This window comes from Talpa europaea (assembly GCF_964194135.1).
Source record: "Talpa europaea genome assembly, chromosome: 7".
Taxonomy (NCBI): domain Eukaryota; kingdom Metazoa; phylum Chordata; class Mammalia; order Eulipotyphla; family Talpidae; genus Talpa; species Talpa europaea.
The window spans coordinates 95,454,319-95,471,507 of NC_140074.1; the positions used below are offsets into that span (position 1 = coordinate 95,454,319).

At 34.6% G+C, this 17,189-nt stretch overlaps 1 protein-coding gene across 3 annotated transcripts in view; it reads left to right on the forward strand.

The window, feature by feature from the left end:
* Nucleotides 1-17,189, forward strand: part of MAP2K4 (mitogen-activated protein kinase kinase 4) — a gene marked incomplete at its 5' end in the record, with an annotated part of 100,203 nt that overhangs the window by 6,832 nt on the left and 76,182 nt on the right. Inside the window, one exon of one of the 3 annotated variants that reach the window (XM_084236164.1) lies at nucleotides 1,333-1,398. The exons of 1 other annotated variant lie outside the window; for it this stretch is intronic. In XM_084236164.1, coding sequence (XP_084092290.1) covers nucleotides 1,333-1,398 — 66 coding nt within the window. The remainder of the gene's footprint in view (nucleotides 1-1,332; nucleotides 1,399-17,189) is intronic. One more of the 3 variants, XM_084236165.1, reaches the window with a different exon arrangement.

Consider the following 17,189-nt stretch of genomic DNA (forward strand, 5'->3'; position numbering starts at 1 on the left):
GGAAGCTGGTGGGAGACTGACTTCTGAGCTGTGACTGAGGTTCCCCTGTCTTCACTGTGGTCCACTGCTGTTCTAGACAGCCTTTCCTCTTAATTTATGCTGAGCTCCTTTTGCCTGGTTTTTCATTCATTACTTAGGCGTGCAGGACCCATGGAGCTCATTTTTTCTTTCTGAAGTGATTCCTGCTGCACATCTGCTAGAGCCGCCAATTGAGCTCCAGGGGTGGAGGAGAGTGTCAGTGCACTCACTGCCTCTGGGTTTCCCCTGAAGGTTTGCTAGTCCCAGTTCTGTTCCTGCTAGGTAGCAAGAAGTGGGTTGCTTTGATGCTGCACCAGCATTCCATTCTTATCTGAGTAGCTACATTAGCATTTTTCAGGTTTTGTAAATTTTAGGTGATACCTTTATCTTAGAATCCTAGGAATTTTGAGAATTAGATGGGAAAGACTACTTAAACATCTTTCCTCAAGTCCTTGCTCTTTTTCCTGTAAGTTTTGATTGAATATGTATAAATACAAGTTGTATTTGCTTTCTCCCCAGTGATAACAGAACATCACAAACATAAGTAGATCACTGAGAAAACCAGATGTTTGCCAATAAACTAAGGAGTGAAAGAATATTTTGAAAAGGCTTTTCTTTTAAACAGCTTATTTTACTACCCACATTGCTATACAATGTGTTTACATAAGGTACTATCAGATCCAATTGAATATGAAAAAAATGCATCCATGTTTCTAAAGAAACCTCAAGGTTTTCTTCTAACTTCTAAAGTCCTACTCTGACTTATTATCCCTTGGGAAAATTGTCTTTTTTTAAGGCCTTTTTTAGAATTTCCTCACTTCATTATTAGTTCATTTTTTTATCATTTGAAGTTAGCTAATTGACTAGAAAATGTTGATCTATATGTGTTTATACATCACAATTTATGAACTAAATTTGAATCTTTTGTAGTATTCATGAGTAGTTCTTAATTAGAAATTTGGGTTAATAAAATAACTTGTAATATGTTCTGAATTTGTAAATTGAAAGAATTGACAGAAACTATTTTAAAAGTTACTCTTAACTTATAAGAACTTAATGTATACTTTTTATGTGGAATAGATGTGAAAACTAAAGGTTAAGGCAGTATAACTCATAATTTAAACTTGTTCAATTTCATATAAGAAAGTGCTTCTTTTTCAGAAAGAGCTGAATTTGTTAAACAAAGCCCATATGTTATAGTTTCTTCTGTGATGGGGGTGGGGAGGTAATGTGATTTGAACTTGAATAGTTTTATTCAAAATGTAATATAAAAATGAAATGTCATGTTCTAATTTTGGTTTGTTTGATTTACAGTTAATGAACTGGAACTTATCTCTTTTACTTTAGGCTTTCAGATAAACTTCTGTGAAAAGGCACAAAGTAAGCTACAAATTTTATGATATTATGCTACTTATTTTTTTCATATCCATCTTGGTATTGGGAATGTGTCCACTATTGTTTCAACTAACCAACCATGACAATTTTACATTGAAAGAGCTTCCATTTTTCATTTTTCCAAATACAAAAAAAAAATTGTGTTTTTATTTTCTTGATTGTAAATTGTTTTTTCACTTGAAATTAAAGTAGGAGAAATTTATATATTACATGTATATCTTCAAATATATATAAATATAGCAAGGTGTTCAGATATGTGTAGATGTAGGTAAAATATACTTAGAAAGACAAGCACAGGTATAAAAAGATATAGAAAGTTGTGCATAGGTATTTTAACTTAACCATAACTTAAATCACAAGTTGAGTTCTTTTTAAGATTGTGATGCAAAAAGCATGTAACTACTCAGAGATGCCATGTTTTAAAACCAATTGATGTTAAACTATACATTTAATGCATTATGATTTTTTTCTTTGAAACAAACTGATTTCGTCTACCATCTCCCTATCCTCTGTAGACTTATATTTGGCACTTTTTCATGGACTACGGTATTGGTTTTCTATAGAAAGTAAAACTTTATAAAGCTAAAACAATTGCATTTTAGACTTAAATATCACTTGTATAAAATGCAGTTTAAAAAATAAATACCAACTCAAATAGACTACTTTCTAGTTAACATAAAAAATCCCAAAATATTATATAATTAGTTTTATCTTTTTGTTTTTACTCATACAGTAAGAAAGATGGCCATATTTTGATATATGTCATCCATTTTCTTACTCCATCAGCTTTATTGAAATGTTATTAAGATGTAACCTTGTGTACATTTAAGTTCTACCAGGTGATGATTTGATACACTTATGTATTACAAAATGTTTACCACAGTAGGATTACTTAACACTTCTATCATGTCACACAATTACTCTTTTTTGTGGTGAACACATTTAAGATCTAGTCTCTTAGGACCTTTCAAGTATATAGGACAGTGTTGTTAACTGTAGTCACTATGATGTACATTTGATCCCTTGATATGTATCATTCCTCAGTGACTTAGTTCAAAGGAAGCTAAGTTTAACTTGGAGAAAATATTTCTTCTGTGTTTAATTTTTTTTTTTTTGGTGGAATCAAAATGCTTAATTTCCACTATTTTTATAAACTAAAAATAGTCTAAGATTTCCTGCCCACAGTGAACCTGTATGTATGCTGTATAGCTATATGCAATGAAGTTGCAACTTTAACTTCATGCTATCTTTTAATTTTAGCATTTACATTGATAATTTTTAGCTTTCATTTACATTTTAAAATAAATTATTTCTGTTTGACATTTATTAGAATTCTATGCTTTTATTTATATATTGACAGAAATCTAATTTAAGGAAAATGTTGACATTTTCTAATTAAAAGTGTTTTACATTATTGCTTTTTTTTCTCTAACTTAGTGTCCTTGTTTTATGCAGACTTAAAACAAGAGAAATGTATTGATGTTACTTAGTTTAAAATTGTGTATATAGTGTCTATAAACATCTCTGAGGGCAGATTAAAAATGTCTTTAGATTAAGTGGGCCTGTCCCTTTCCCATTGATAGGTTTTCAGTCCTTTAATACACATCGAAGAATCTAACAAGGGAGCTTGGTATGGGATTTAATCATGTGGTGGGAGGGACACATGTAGTCCTACTTTGGTACTCAATTCTGGTTGCCCTCACTGCCTCTTTATACTACCACTTTTTTTTTTTTTTTCCCTCCTGGCTTCTCACATCTCCCTTTTTATTTTCCCTTTACCTATTGGGAAGTCTGTCTCTTTATTTTGGGACTTTTGTAATTCAGCATAGTTTTATACATTAATTCACAAAGCACACGTTGTACACCTAGGTACCATACAGTGAGTGAGGTTATTGGTCCAGAAATGAATAGAGTATGTCCCTGTCCTTAGCAGGCTCTTAGTGTAGTAGACTGGAGTTGATCCTCTGTTGATTATATAGGGGCTCAACTACTGATGTTACAGATTGATTAGTAGCTGAACCAAGGGTAGGTGGTACAGGAGCAGAGTATACTGAGGACTTTTGTTCCAGGTGCTTTTTCATGAGAGAGAACACCATGAAGGGGTTCTGTGGGCCTCATAAGAGCTGTATTCTGATTGGAGACTGTCTCAAGGATCAGTAATTGGGGGCCCTCCCAGGTGGTGCAGGCAGTTGAAATCAGCACTATGAAGCTGTCCGCAGCCTCTGCAGTGCGGGTTCTATCCCAGCCGGCTGAGGAGATACCCACATGGTAGGTTAGACCTCTCCTGTCTTGCCCACTGCTCCTCTCAGCAGTGTATTTCAGTCAGTCTGCCTGTTCTGTTCTCCGCTCTGTCTCTAGTGAATCCTCTCACCCTCCCAGACATCTGGCATGTACCCTGGTTCTTGTATAAATAAATAAATCTTAAAAAAAGAAAAAGATCAGGGGCCTCCCCTGGTGGCACAGCGGTTGAGCGCTGGGCTGTGAAGCTGCCCGCAGTCTCTGCAGCACCAGTTCGATCCCCGGCCGCTGGCGAGGGTCCCACATGGTGCGCAGACCTCTCCTGCCACCCGCTGCTCCCCTCAGCAGTGTACTTCGGTCCTTCTGCCTGTTCTGCTCCCCGCTCTGGCTCTGGTGAATCCTCTCACCCTCCTGCGCTACTGACTGTACCCAGTGCTTGTATAAATAAATAAATAAATCTTTTTTTAAAAAAAAAGAAAAAGAAAAGAAAAAGATCAGCAATGGGCTTGCCCTACTTTGGTGTTAAGCAGATCTGTCTATGCTGCTTGTAGCTCAGTAGAAGTGTCCAGGAAAGGGAAAACAGGCATCAGGTGGCGGGGAAGTGGGATGCTAGTAGGGTAGTCAGCTGCAACTTGACAACATTTATTTTTATACTATTGCTACCTATATTTTAGGATAATTTTTCAGTTGCTTACATATATTAACACTTTCTTTTTCTAAGACTGATCCTGTGATTTGCATGACTTAAAAATTAAAGTGCAGTTTCATAGTGTTTCTAGGCAATCAGTCTTCCAGTTTACTCTGGAATATAAACAGCTTTATATTAAAAGTGGTTACTCATTTCTTGCAAAGCAAAGATCTTGAAATCATCAAAGCAGTCATTTTTCCTCTATTCGGGCAGACTCTAGTGGCAGAATCTCTAAGTTTATTCTAAAAGTATTTCAAATTATCAGAAAGCATACATTTAATTTAATAAAAATAATTAGATATCACAACCTAGTTATAGGAGGGATGGAGTTCAAAGAGCACAAAATTTGATATTGTTTAAAAAGTCCAGTAAGTCTGAGTTTTACTGTTCTAATTCACCACAAGTTCAAAAGATTTATTGTAAGATGATTCTGATGACTAATGGAAGCTCTGAAGGATTAATTTTTTCCATTGTTTGACTTTCACATAGTTTTGTTTTTGATATTGCTACATCACTTTTCCAATCATCTTATTACAATTGTGTGTTGTAAGTCAGTGGAGTTTTATTGGAGATGTGTGTGTAGGCATTTTCATGCACAAATAATGTGAAATTACATGTTTAATTTGGGAACCAGATTTTTATAGAAATTCAATAAAAATCCACTTTGCATCTCATGGGCTTCCTTTTTTTATCAGTCATAGTTTAAGCATTTATTTGCTTGTTGCTTTTTTAAATATATGTATGTATGTTTAAGATAATGTATATTTAATGTAATAAGTAAATAAAATCATAATTTAAGACAAGAGCATTATAGTCCTTTTAATTCTTTTGGATCATTGATTTGTTTATAATAATCCAAGCCTGAATGTAACACTACATGAGGGAAAAAATTTCTTTCCAATGTATAGCTCCTACATTTAGGGAGTTTATTAATCCATTACTTATCATTTGGAGATAATGGTTTTAGATTTGTAAAGATGTTTATGTGATTTATGACCAAGTTTGATTGTTATATCTCTATGGCTTTCATGAGCTAACCTGTAAATGTAATTCCTTTCAATGTGATTTGTTTTGCATTTGAAATCAGTTTTTTTTTAGGCAGGGTAGGAGATTTGCTTAGAAACAAAAGTTTTTGAGAAATGCTTTTTATGTATTAAAAACTTACCATATTCTATCAATATTTTTAGTTTTTATTTGGATAAGAATTATGACCCAGTAAAAAACCTTAGGGCATAGGAATTTTCTGAGGAAAATCCCTCAAAGATTTGAAGTGGGTGTATTTAGGAGTTGGTAAATACTGTTATTACTAGTTTAGTTTTCACACAAGAGCACTTTAAGCTGCCTTTTTTTTTTTAATCTCTTTTCAGGCCCTGATTGTAGAATTTTTGAGCACTAAAGTCAGGTTTGGTTAGTGTTGAGTTTTTGAAGCTTTGCCTTTCACACTTTTGACAGCCTGAAAAACTTTTAATGGCTTTTAAAAATTGTTTTACTTGGGAATGTTTGCATATTAGCAATATCTTTATCTAGAAAATTATTTGCTCCAGTGTTGAAGTCACTAATAGAAATTAGGTTACAGGTAGTGATTGATTTGGTGTACCTGCACGCACATCAGAATTTGGAGTATAGAAAAGAGATATCCTAGTGACATTCTCAATTTACTGTGAAACTATCATTCACTATCCCTAATAGTTTTAAGATTGATTAATTAATGAAAGAAGAAATAATAAAGTAGAGGAAGATGGTTTATGAATCTTTGAGGAAGTCAATAAATTTATGATCTGACAAAGAAGCATCTGTAATAGATGATAATTTTGCTTAAGAGAGTGTTTGACTCTATTGAATGTGAAGTATAGAAAACCAGAGAAAATTAAAGAGTGGAAGGAGGGTCAAGCCATCCTGGATTTAAAGTAATGAGATTGGAAAATTTAGCTGATTATATTTCTAATTTCCCATTTTATGTAGCAAAAGTGACCACCTTTGCTGCTTATTGGAGAGTCACAAGGTTTCTGTGCATTTAGATAGATGTTGAGGTAAGGACTTCCTAAATACATCTCAGTACCATTGTCATACCATTAAACAAATCAGTGTTAGCAGGTAGCCATTCAGTGTTCAGATTGTCTCTAATGCTTTACAAATGACTTTACACTTGATTTATTCAAGTTGGAAGCTCAAAAAGTCCACACACAAACTGCATTTGGTTGATATATCATTAAGTTTCTTTAAGTGTGTATTGGTTCCTTTTTTTCTTGCCAGTAAAATATTGAAAAAAATGGATACTATACTTTGTAGCTTTTTGCATATTTTGGCTTTAACTGATTATATCCTTTTAGTAATTCATGTTTCATGTGTTCCTCTGTGGTATTTTTTTGTTAATTGGTAGTTATAGAGTCTTGATCATGTAGAGCTTCAGATTTTTGGCTAGAACCCTTCACAGTTGATACTGTGCATTTCTTGTCATATCACATCAAGAGGCCAAGAGGCATATGAATTCTGGTTGTTGCTTTTGTTGTAATCAGTGGTTTAGGTGCTATCCATGGGATTCATATAGGAGAGAGTTCCTGACAGACATTCATCTGATTTTTGTCTAAATTACTTAAGTAGGGATAGTTAACTCATGTTTTCAAACATTTGAGGGTTCTCCAAATAATAGCTATAATCATGCATTAAATGTAAATTATAGAGTTAATTATTGATGGTTTCTTTAGGCTACACCAATGTTGAAGGATAGGGAAGTATGTGTTTATATGTACACACGTGCACAAAACAAATACTTTACTGTGAGAGAATTAAAACTGAAATTCTGTCTGTTCATTCCATAGAACATAAGTGACCTATTTATTAATCAGGGTTTTTTTTTTAATAAAACATTTAAGGTCTCTTATTAATCTAGGAAGATAGTCAAAAGCCATACCAAGTATTGATTCTTGACATACTTTTGTGTGTGAAGTTGAAGAACCAGTTGGCATGCAAGACCAGCTCTGCTAAATTAAGATAAATTCTGAAAGAAGTTCATCTATGTTTTTTAATTTGTATGCATTGCTTAGAATGCCCAGGCATTACCAGCACAATAATTGGGAACCAGATCTGGTCATGAAAGGCATTTTGGTGAGAGTAGAAGTATATAAAACATCTCATATAGGATATAAAAGAAAAACCTGGTGAACTACTTCTGTTGGAATTAACAGTAACCTTTTTAGTGACTAGTGTGTTCTTGTCCAACAGGTGTCATTATTCACTCTTCAGTAGCAGACCGACTCTCCAGCTCTCCTTTTCCACTACTCCTGTTCACAGTCTTGTAACTAGATTATTTAAGTCTCTCATGATATCCTAGAACTGATGTGATCTTTTATTTTCTTTCTTGGATCATGAGATTGCACCATTTAAAGTAATAAATTAGATAAATTTCAGTCAGGATACACTATATGTTCTCTATGGATGATACTACATGTATTATATATTATGTGCTATATATATAGAATGTAAGTAGGATGCAACATATCCTCTTTGAGTGATATCTTTACTCTCTTGATTAATCTTACTTTAAGCTTTTAAAAATTTGTAGAATATATTCATGGGCAACAAATATTTCTTAATTGTGTCTACTAAATATTATTAACATTTTATTGCTTTTGAAATTGGGAGGTATTCTTCAGTGGGGCCCAAAGAAGCCATTCAGATGCTGGTGAGAGGGAATAATAGTTGATTATGTTCCTGAAAAAGAAAGGGGTTATTATATGGGAAATATAGTATACTGTTGATGATTAGTTATAAATTATATAGTGACTTTTTTCCCTTCCTCTGAAGTGATTAAATTATTGTTAAGCAATGGTGTTTTAGAATTAGAGAAGTCATCTTTGAGGTAAGGTTTATTTCTAGGTAGCATAAGCTACTAGAAAACCATTTATATTCCACTGCTTATGTTTGAGTAGTTTGTCTCTAGCCTTCAATACAAATGTTAAGTAAAATTCAGCCTTGTTGTCATTTAAATATGTCAGTTACAGGTTACTTGAAGGTTCTCCAAATTATCTTAGTCAAATTAAAATATGCAGAATATTTCTATGAAGAAAATTGATGCCTTCTGCCTTTCTGAATTCCTAAGAATACATCATGGTGAAAAGTGGAGTTATTATATGTAAAATTTTATATGATGGTATGAATTTTTTGGCTTTGGGATGAGCTAATTGGGCAACTGAGTCAGGGGATCCTCTGAAAAGTAGAGAGAAGTCAGGTTGTTAACAAAAAGTTTACTGTGTCTCATTTTGGAACCAGGTAGGAAGGAAAGGAAGTAAAACCCTCTGTCTGGTTTTTCTGAGGTAGCATAATATGGGCATGTATGTCCATCCTTTGCTTTAAGAAGACCTTAATGGATCAGAAGCCAACCAGGTATTTGAAGGACTTCTGAGTGGATAATTCTTGATGATATGTACTGGTTCATAAATTAACTATTGATATATAAGCAATAAAGAGAAATTTATAGGCCATATCATCCCACTCTTTCTCTAATTGGATATTTTAAAACTTATTTTTAGACTTGGTTGTAAAATGTGGATTCCACAGAAAATCAATTGCAAGTGTTAATAGTAATAAAGGATTTATTTCTTGAAACTGACTTCTCTTCCCTTTTGGAAATCTGTTTTCCTCACTTTATAATGTTTTAAGTTTTGACACTCTGAGGTGTTTTCTGACGCCACACAATCTCTAATTCTTTGAAACCTATTAGTTTTCCAGTAATTCAACTCAGTTCTGATACTATCTGTTTGGAGTTAGCATCACATCCCACAAGTTAAGGGGTTCAGTCCCACAAAGCTACCCTGACTTCAACACTGATGCAAATGGGGTACCAGTGCTACCCACACTTCTTGGCTGATTACAAATTTGAGAGTTTCCTTGCATGCAACATTCCTCCTCCTCCCCTCATAGAATGATTTTCTAGAACCACTGAGAGAGCTCAGGAAAACATTTTATTTGCTTTTACCAGTTTATTATAAGGGTTGCAACTCAGGAAGACATCGAAGAGACTCAACTCGTAGAAGAGATTACATGAGGCAAGGTATGGAGGGGGCATGGTAGTGCCCATGTCTTCTCTGAGTGTACTATCCTCTTAGCACTTTTATGTGTTCACCAAACAGGAAGCTTCCTGAACTTGTTTAAAGTTTTTATGGAGGTTTCGTTACAGAGATTGGTTAAATTATTGGCTATTGGTGACTGGACTTAATCTCCAGTGCCTCTCCTGTGTGGAGGTTGGGGTAGGGGACCAAAAGCTCTGACTTTCTAACCACCTGACTGGTTTTTCTGGAGAGGAGCCCTCATTGAAGTTGTATAGGTCATCCCTCCCTCACCCCAACCCCACTAGCCACACCTCCTTAGCATAAACTCAGGCATGGTTAAAAGGGGCTTATTATGAATAACAGAAGATAGTTGATTATTTAGGACATTTCAAGGGTTTTAGGAGCTCTGTTCCTGGGAAGAATACCAGATATATTTGGAATATATCACAGTGTTGGTAGTAAAACTACCTCGAACACGGTAGCATCTGTACGGTTTTTTTTTTTTTTTTTAAGATTTATTTTTACAAGAACCGGGGTACAGGCCAGATGAAAGGGTGAAAGGGTTCACCAGAGACAGAGAAGGGAACAGAACAGGCAGACTGATGAAACACACTGCTGAGGGGAGCAGTGGGCGAGTCAGGAGAGGTCTGCTTTGTCATGTGGGATTCTCACCAGCCAGCCGGGATCTAAGCTGCGCTGCAGAGGCTGCGGACAGCTTCACAGTGCAGCGCTCAACCGCCTGCACCACCAGGGAGCCCCAGCATCATAAGGTTTTTAGGAGGACTAATCTTCATTTATCTGGAAAGAACAGTAGATACCCAATATCATTTTGGCCAGTAGGTCATTGATATTCTGTTGTGAAAAAGATCAACATGCCTTGTCTCTTGGGACCAAAGGGCTGCCTTCATGATGATGCTCAATTGTCTGCATCTTACAGTTTTCTTTATCCTCATCTACTTGTTAATCATGAACATATTGGTTAAGAAGAGTTAAGCATTTGTCATTGGTGAGAAAATTTATGGGTATTTTGGGGAGGTAAGAGAAAAATGGATCACATTCAATTTGACAAAAATTTGGCTTTGTCGTATGGCTAATAGTATTTTTCTAAGTAAACTCTTCAGGAGGGAGAAGTCAGATACAGCCATTTTTAATCGCTCCTCAATTTGGGTGTTACTGTGAATACATTACCTGTCAGCTGAAATATAGATCTCCTTAGCCCTGTGGATTGGAACTACTTGGTAGAGCCCCAGGTCAGTGGCCTTCAGCCAAGAAAACCCTGCTTTTCCTTCACTGTGTTATACAAATGCTCTTTTTTTCCCACAACATGACACATATGAAAAATATTTGAAGCACTGATTGAAAAAGTGCTAGTATATTTAGAAAAAAGTGATTATATTTAGAATATATGATTAAAAGGCTTATTTCATTATGGGTGGTGGGAAGTTAAAATTGTGATGAAGGGATGTTGTGGTGTTTACCAAGTGGGAAATATAAACTTAATTTAAGGACAGCAGGCACTGTGGCTCCTTGTTAGAGTTCTAGCCATCTGTTCTAAGAATATCTTCTGTGTGATGTGCACCTCTGCCTACACAGTGAGGTCAGCTGGAAGCTACTACCTGGGCTCTGGGCTATTGATGAAAGCCAAGATAAATTTTGTAACTTTTTGGGGGGTACAGTTTTCATAAGTCTTTAATGTTGTACGGTTGTTCCACTAGAAAGGTGGCTACTAAAAAGTAACAGTCAGTTAATATGGATGGTTTTCTGGAAATCCTAGTATTTTGTTTTTTGGTACATGATGAGATAATAACTTACGATTTTGGAGGAACACATGAAGTGCTTAATGAAAACAGTTGTAGGTGTGATTGGGAGGCAGAGGTCACTGTATGGTTACTCTTCAGAGAGAAGAGATCACTCTTGACCGTTCTGCATAGAGCATTTTGTTGGAGTTAAGCAGCACAGGACATGTATCTCACTAGTCTCCATTGGCTCCTCCTTGATGTGTTCACAAGTTTGAGGCTTAAGACTGTAACTGTCCTGTAGATTTGGTAGCGTTTTAGGCATTACATGTTTATAGGATTCTGAGCACCTGGACAAGGTGCTGAGTACCTTTAGTGACTGTCTATATGTTACACACATTCCCTTTTCTTCATTAGAGTTCTCAGCACTGCATATGACAATAGTACTTCAGTAAGAATGGCATTAGTGCAAGTGTATAGCAGGTTAGGCCTTTCTTTTCTGTTAAGGCTTGTGAAGGATGATCATATGAAAAAGAACTCTGAACAGCTGGAAACTGTAAATGAAGAACTCAGAATATTAGCACATTTTTTTTTTTCTTTTTTCCCTTTACTAGGGGTGGAGATATGCTAGCAGTAATAGCTATCACCTTTTGAGTATCCATTTGGAACCTTCTTAAGGTGGGCATGTAACTGGAATTCCAACTCTTTGAGATTCCTGTGGATATAGAGCTTGCAAAGTAATTGGAGCATGGTGTTGTGTGGATGGAGGGGATTGTGTTGAATAAGCTTTTCCAATATTGTTGGCGATTAAAATTTGATAAATTTATCTGATACATAGACCCTCAGAAATCTCAAGAGATTACAGATATGGATAGGTCAACAAGACAGAGAATAAATAAGGAAATAATAGCCTTAAATGAGGAGCTAGGCCAAATAGTTTTAACAGACATTTAGGAACTCTTCACCCCTGAACTGTTGCATATGCATTTTTTCAAATGCACATGGAACATTTTCAATAATAGACTTTATTTTGTGATATAAGTCAATTATTAACAAAAGTACAAAGATTGAAATCATACCAAGGAATATTTCTGACCAAAATGCCCATAAACTAGAAATCAACTGTTAAAAAACTGGGAAAATGTTAAATACATGGAGACTAAACAGTGTGCTGCTTGATAGCTATTGGATTAAGGAAGAATAAAGCAGCAATAAATAAAATAAAAAACCTCAAGACTAATGAAAACAAGGATACAAGTTATCAGAATTTATAGGATGTAGCAAAAGTAATCTTGAAAAGATAATTGTAATACAGGCCCACATTATGAAGCATTGAAAATCCCAAAAACTAACATACTAACACCTTACATAAAGGAAATTTAGAAAATTTAGTAGAGTGAAGGAAATAAAACAAGAACAGAAATAAAATAGGAGTCAAAAAAAAAACAGATCAATGAAATGAAGGATTTGTTCTCCCAGAAGATAAACAAAATCGAGAAACCTCTACATTGGATAATAAAGAAGATAAGCACAAAAACACTAAAAACCAAACATTGCTTTTAATAAGTGGAGTACTCCAATCAAGTAGTAGCACCATAGTGCACCCACCACCATAGACATTGTGCTTCCTTCCTTCTTTGTTCTTAGCCCTCCCCCACCTTCTCCCTCCTTGGTGCTTTGGTTTTGTAGTCAGCTATCAAGGGTTAGTTTTTAAACTGTCTTTATCTGACTGTTAGTTTAGTTACTTTACATTCCACATATCAGTGACACTGTCTGGTATTTCTTCTTCTGACTTATTTTATTTAGTATTATCCCTTCCAGCTCCATCCATGTTGCTGCAAATGGCATGAGTTAATCTTTTTTGATCAGGTAGCCATTTTGGAAAGTGATCAGGATTTACCTTAAAAAACTAAAAATGGAAATGCTGGGGTATTTGTTTAAAATACATAAACCCATGAACTCAAAAAAACTATATGCTACAATGCTTATTGCTGCATTATGTATAATCACTAGGACATGGAACAACTTAAGTGTCCACTGATAGAGGATTGAATCAAGAAGATATGGTGCGTCCACACAATGGAATCCTATTCAGCTGTAAGGATGAAATACTGACATTCATCGCAAAATGGAGTTCTAGGGAAGTATGTATGGTAAAGCAAGTCAGAATGATATAGGCAAATGTTGGATGTTCAGCTAGTGTATGATTCAACAAAGCAAAATACTTACAAAATCTAGTAGATACTAGTGAATGAAGTGAGACTTCTGAGGTTAAGGAGTGCAGAGAACAGAAAAGATCAAAGGGGTATAAAGGATGGTGATTGAAAAAATATAGGGTATTTTCATTTCATAAAACAAAAGATTGGAATCTGGCAGGTACTAATCTAGAGTATCTAAAAGGAGGATACAGAAAGTGCAGGCTGCTCTGGGGACTGACTAATGGTGAAGAGGACTCCCGAAATGCAGAGAAAAGCTGCTGGTATATAGGTAAACAAGTGAGGACTAAAAGGAAAGGAAACTCCACACACCTGCTTGAACTCAGCAGTGTACTAAGTACTTGATGGAAGAAAAACTCCTCTGTGTCATTATCTCGTGATTGTGTCTGTGGTCTCCTCTAGATATGATCTAAAAGTTTTCACAGATAATGTTGGAAGATTTTATAAATTGAATCTTTTCTGATAGTCCATGACAAGCAGAAAAATAAATTATTACATTATTTGGTCCTATAACAAATGCATAATTAATATATTTTTGAGTCATTTTATCTTTAAAATCTCTGTAAGTTATATGATGTGAATCTAATACATTTTATCATGAACATTCAGCTTAGTGTTGTGTTATTTTTTTATATTTACCAACTGTATAATATTTTATGTGAAACAATCTTCATTTGTCATTTTATTTGGAGACACATTAACTATTAAGATTCTTCAGAGAAATGGGACTAATAGGTTAAAAAGTGTCATTAGTGAAATAATCTAAGATAATAGGGATATAGAGTTGTACAAGCTGATGTATAATATTTAGTGCCTGTTTTAGTATTTTCAGGTCATTTTTAACTTGCTTAGACATCAGTAAGATTGTCTTTTGAAAACAGATTGGTTTCTTTTAGAAAGTTCTGAATGAGTGGCGAGGAGATTATAATGAAACAATAAATGCTTTATGTAGGAAAAAGAATAAAAATCACCTATGATTCTAACACCTTGAAATAATCACCAGGTGTCATTTTGGGGAATGACCTATTGTGTCTTACAAATATTATAGATACATATATTTTACTAAAATGATAATGTTAGATATAGTACTTACTGCTTAGTTAAAGAAAAAACTTTGCTATGAATATTTTGTAATATAAATGTTTTATGGTGTTTTTGATGACAGTGTAATATTCCAGTTACAAATGTGCCATAAGTTTTGTAACTTATTTAGCATAAATATCAATGCTTTGAACAACTTAAATAGAATGATTTATAATTTCCATAGGATAAATTTTTAGTAATGGAGTACTGAGTTAATTATAAGGACATGTTGAGATGTTTGCTATATATTGCCCTCTAGAAAATGAACCAATTTATATTCACAACAATAATTTGTACATTTATTTGTTAATTTAAATGTTAAGGATTTTACATATCAGGTATAATTCTAGTCAGTGAGGCCCCTAAGAAATAGAATTTCTTGACGCTTAGGGTATAATGGGAAATGTAGACATTAAATTTAAGTACATATAGGTGTAAATTTACAACTGTGCTGAGTTTTGAAGAGACTACTTGGTTCTTCATACCTTTGTTAACATTGATGTTAGGAGTCTTTTTAATTATGAGCAATATCAAAGGCAAAAATAGAATTTTTATTTTTTTATAGCTAGAAGAATTTGCTAATTCTTTCATGTTAATATTATATATATTTGTACAATTTTGTATAAAGTTATAGAAGTTTGTTATATAATGATTTATCTGTATAATTTTATGTGATCTCCTTTTGTGAATTACCTGATCATATATTTATCAACTAATTGGGATATTTGATATTATATCAAAAAGTAAGGCCCTTATCTCGTCCCCAGTTTACCTCCCCCTCCAATTTGTCATTTTAGAAAGTAATGACTTCAGTTGGGGCTGTGCAGTTCAGACAAAGGTATTTTCATTTTGCCTCTCAAGAAACCTGGAGGCCTATTAGGAGAAGTTGGTACAGTGGAGATCGAAAAGCAAGATACTGCTCAGTAGAATCTATTTGATTCTTTGTGTGAACAAGCATCTAAAGTCCTGCTTATTTCAATCAAGTTTTGACATTAGTGCTGTTTTGTTAACCTCAGATGAATTAGCTGGCTCCTGGGTGTTTTTGAGGAGTTTGGACAATCAAGACTTAGCCAATTTATCTTGAGGAATTTTATTTGTTTGCTGATCGTGGATGTCTGGCTCAGAGTCTGAACAAAAGTAATGCTGTTGGCATTTATGGCCTGCTAGTTCAAAGTTGTGGTACCTATAAAATCCCTTAACAATGACATTGTGTAAAATTGAGGGATCATTACTGGAGATCGTAGAAGCCCTAATATAATCAATGCCAGAGTTGATGGTGAGGTGAAACAGAGAATGAAGGATCAGTTACGAGTTTTGCTATTAGCTTTGGAAGGATTTTAGGCCATATTGTGCACTTCATGCCATGAAACTTGATAAACTCACAACTTTAAATAATTTTTTTTTTCCAATTTGCATGATCAACTTGGAGCCAGTTTGGGGCTTTTAAGCCTTTAAATTCTTTCTGAAGATTTTTGTTAAGAAACGAAGGGCCTCTTAAGTAATAAAATGTGTAACAGAAATGCTTCATTTCCCTTTGTTTGGAGTCCATAATAATCTGCTGGGAACTATTAAGACTTTTCTGGCATCACAGTAGTAGTACCCCTCAGTAGTCCCTCTCAAGGAATAACAGAATCCTCCTTAATATTCCAGGTTAAAAAACATATTTCTATTCAAGGGAAAGACTATGAATTGTCTGCCAGAGATCCAGAATGCTGAGAATGAATTATTTTGGTTCTTTCTTAGACAGTGGAGGCTCAGAGGCCCAAATGTGTCAGATGAGAAAAACGTGTAACATTTAGGCAGCATTGGTGTTAGTGACCTACCCCTGTTACTCAAGACATGACCTTTTCATACCTAAACATGATAACAAAAGCTTGGGAAAAGTGAGTGTTGATGTGACTGATACTGACTGTTATATGTAGTAACATCTTAACTTCTCCCAAGGCCCCTCTGAGGAAGATAATAATCTCATTTGGTAAAAATGGACTGAGGCAGAGAAGTGAAATCTGTTGCCCAAGTGTATAGAGCTAGTAAATTGCAGAGCTGAATTTCAAAATTGGACTGACTCTACTATTACATATTGCTTTATTTAGTTTCTAACTGAGCACCATTTTGAAGCTGAATTTGGATAGGAATAGGGATTTTAATATGATAGTAGTTCAGATGAATTCACAAGCCGAATTCCTTTCTTGTTGCTCATATATTTTGTTGGTTTAAAAGCTATCAAACTTTCCAGTTTTTCCTTTTGTAGAGAATTTAAGACTTATTTTCCGTGAGATTGTAATATGACTAACATCATTAGTAGTTACCATTTTTTCACAGCAACTCTGATTTTTACTTTCTGAATTAGCTGGCTCATTGCATTTTTAAAGTACATTAATACTTAGTTTAAAAGTACTGCCAAATAAGGGACTGTGGTTATCTTACTTTATACATGTGTAAATTACTGGAACACAGAAATATCCCGGTTTTTCTCTTTACCAGTGTTTTAGGGTCGCCATTTAGATTCTAGAAAAAGTAATTTCCTTCCCTGTCCCTACCCTTTAGCTTCCATTTACCAGGGTCCTTTTACATTTTGGCAGACTGCCAAACAACTCTTGTGGCTAGCTCATCTACCTTATCTTTTTGTCTTCGTGGCCTGTTATAATAGCTTATATAAAACTGAGATGTTTCGGTATGTATGCTATGTAAAGGATTACTTTGGACTTCCCCCAAATCCATTTTATAGACTAAAGTGTTAAAATTTGCTGAAAGTGACTATGTGGTT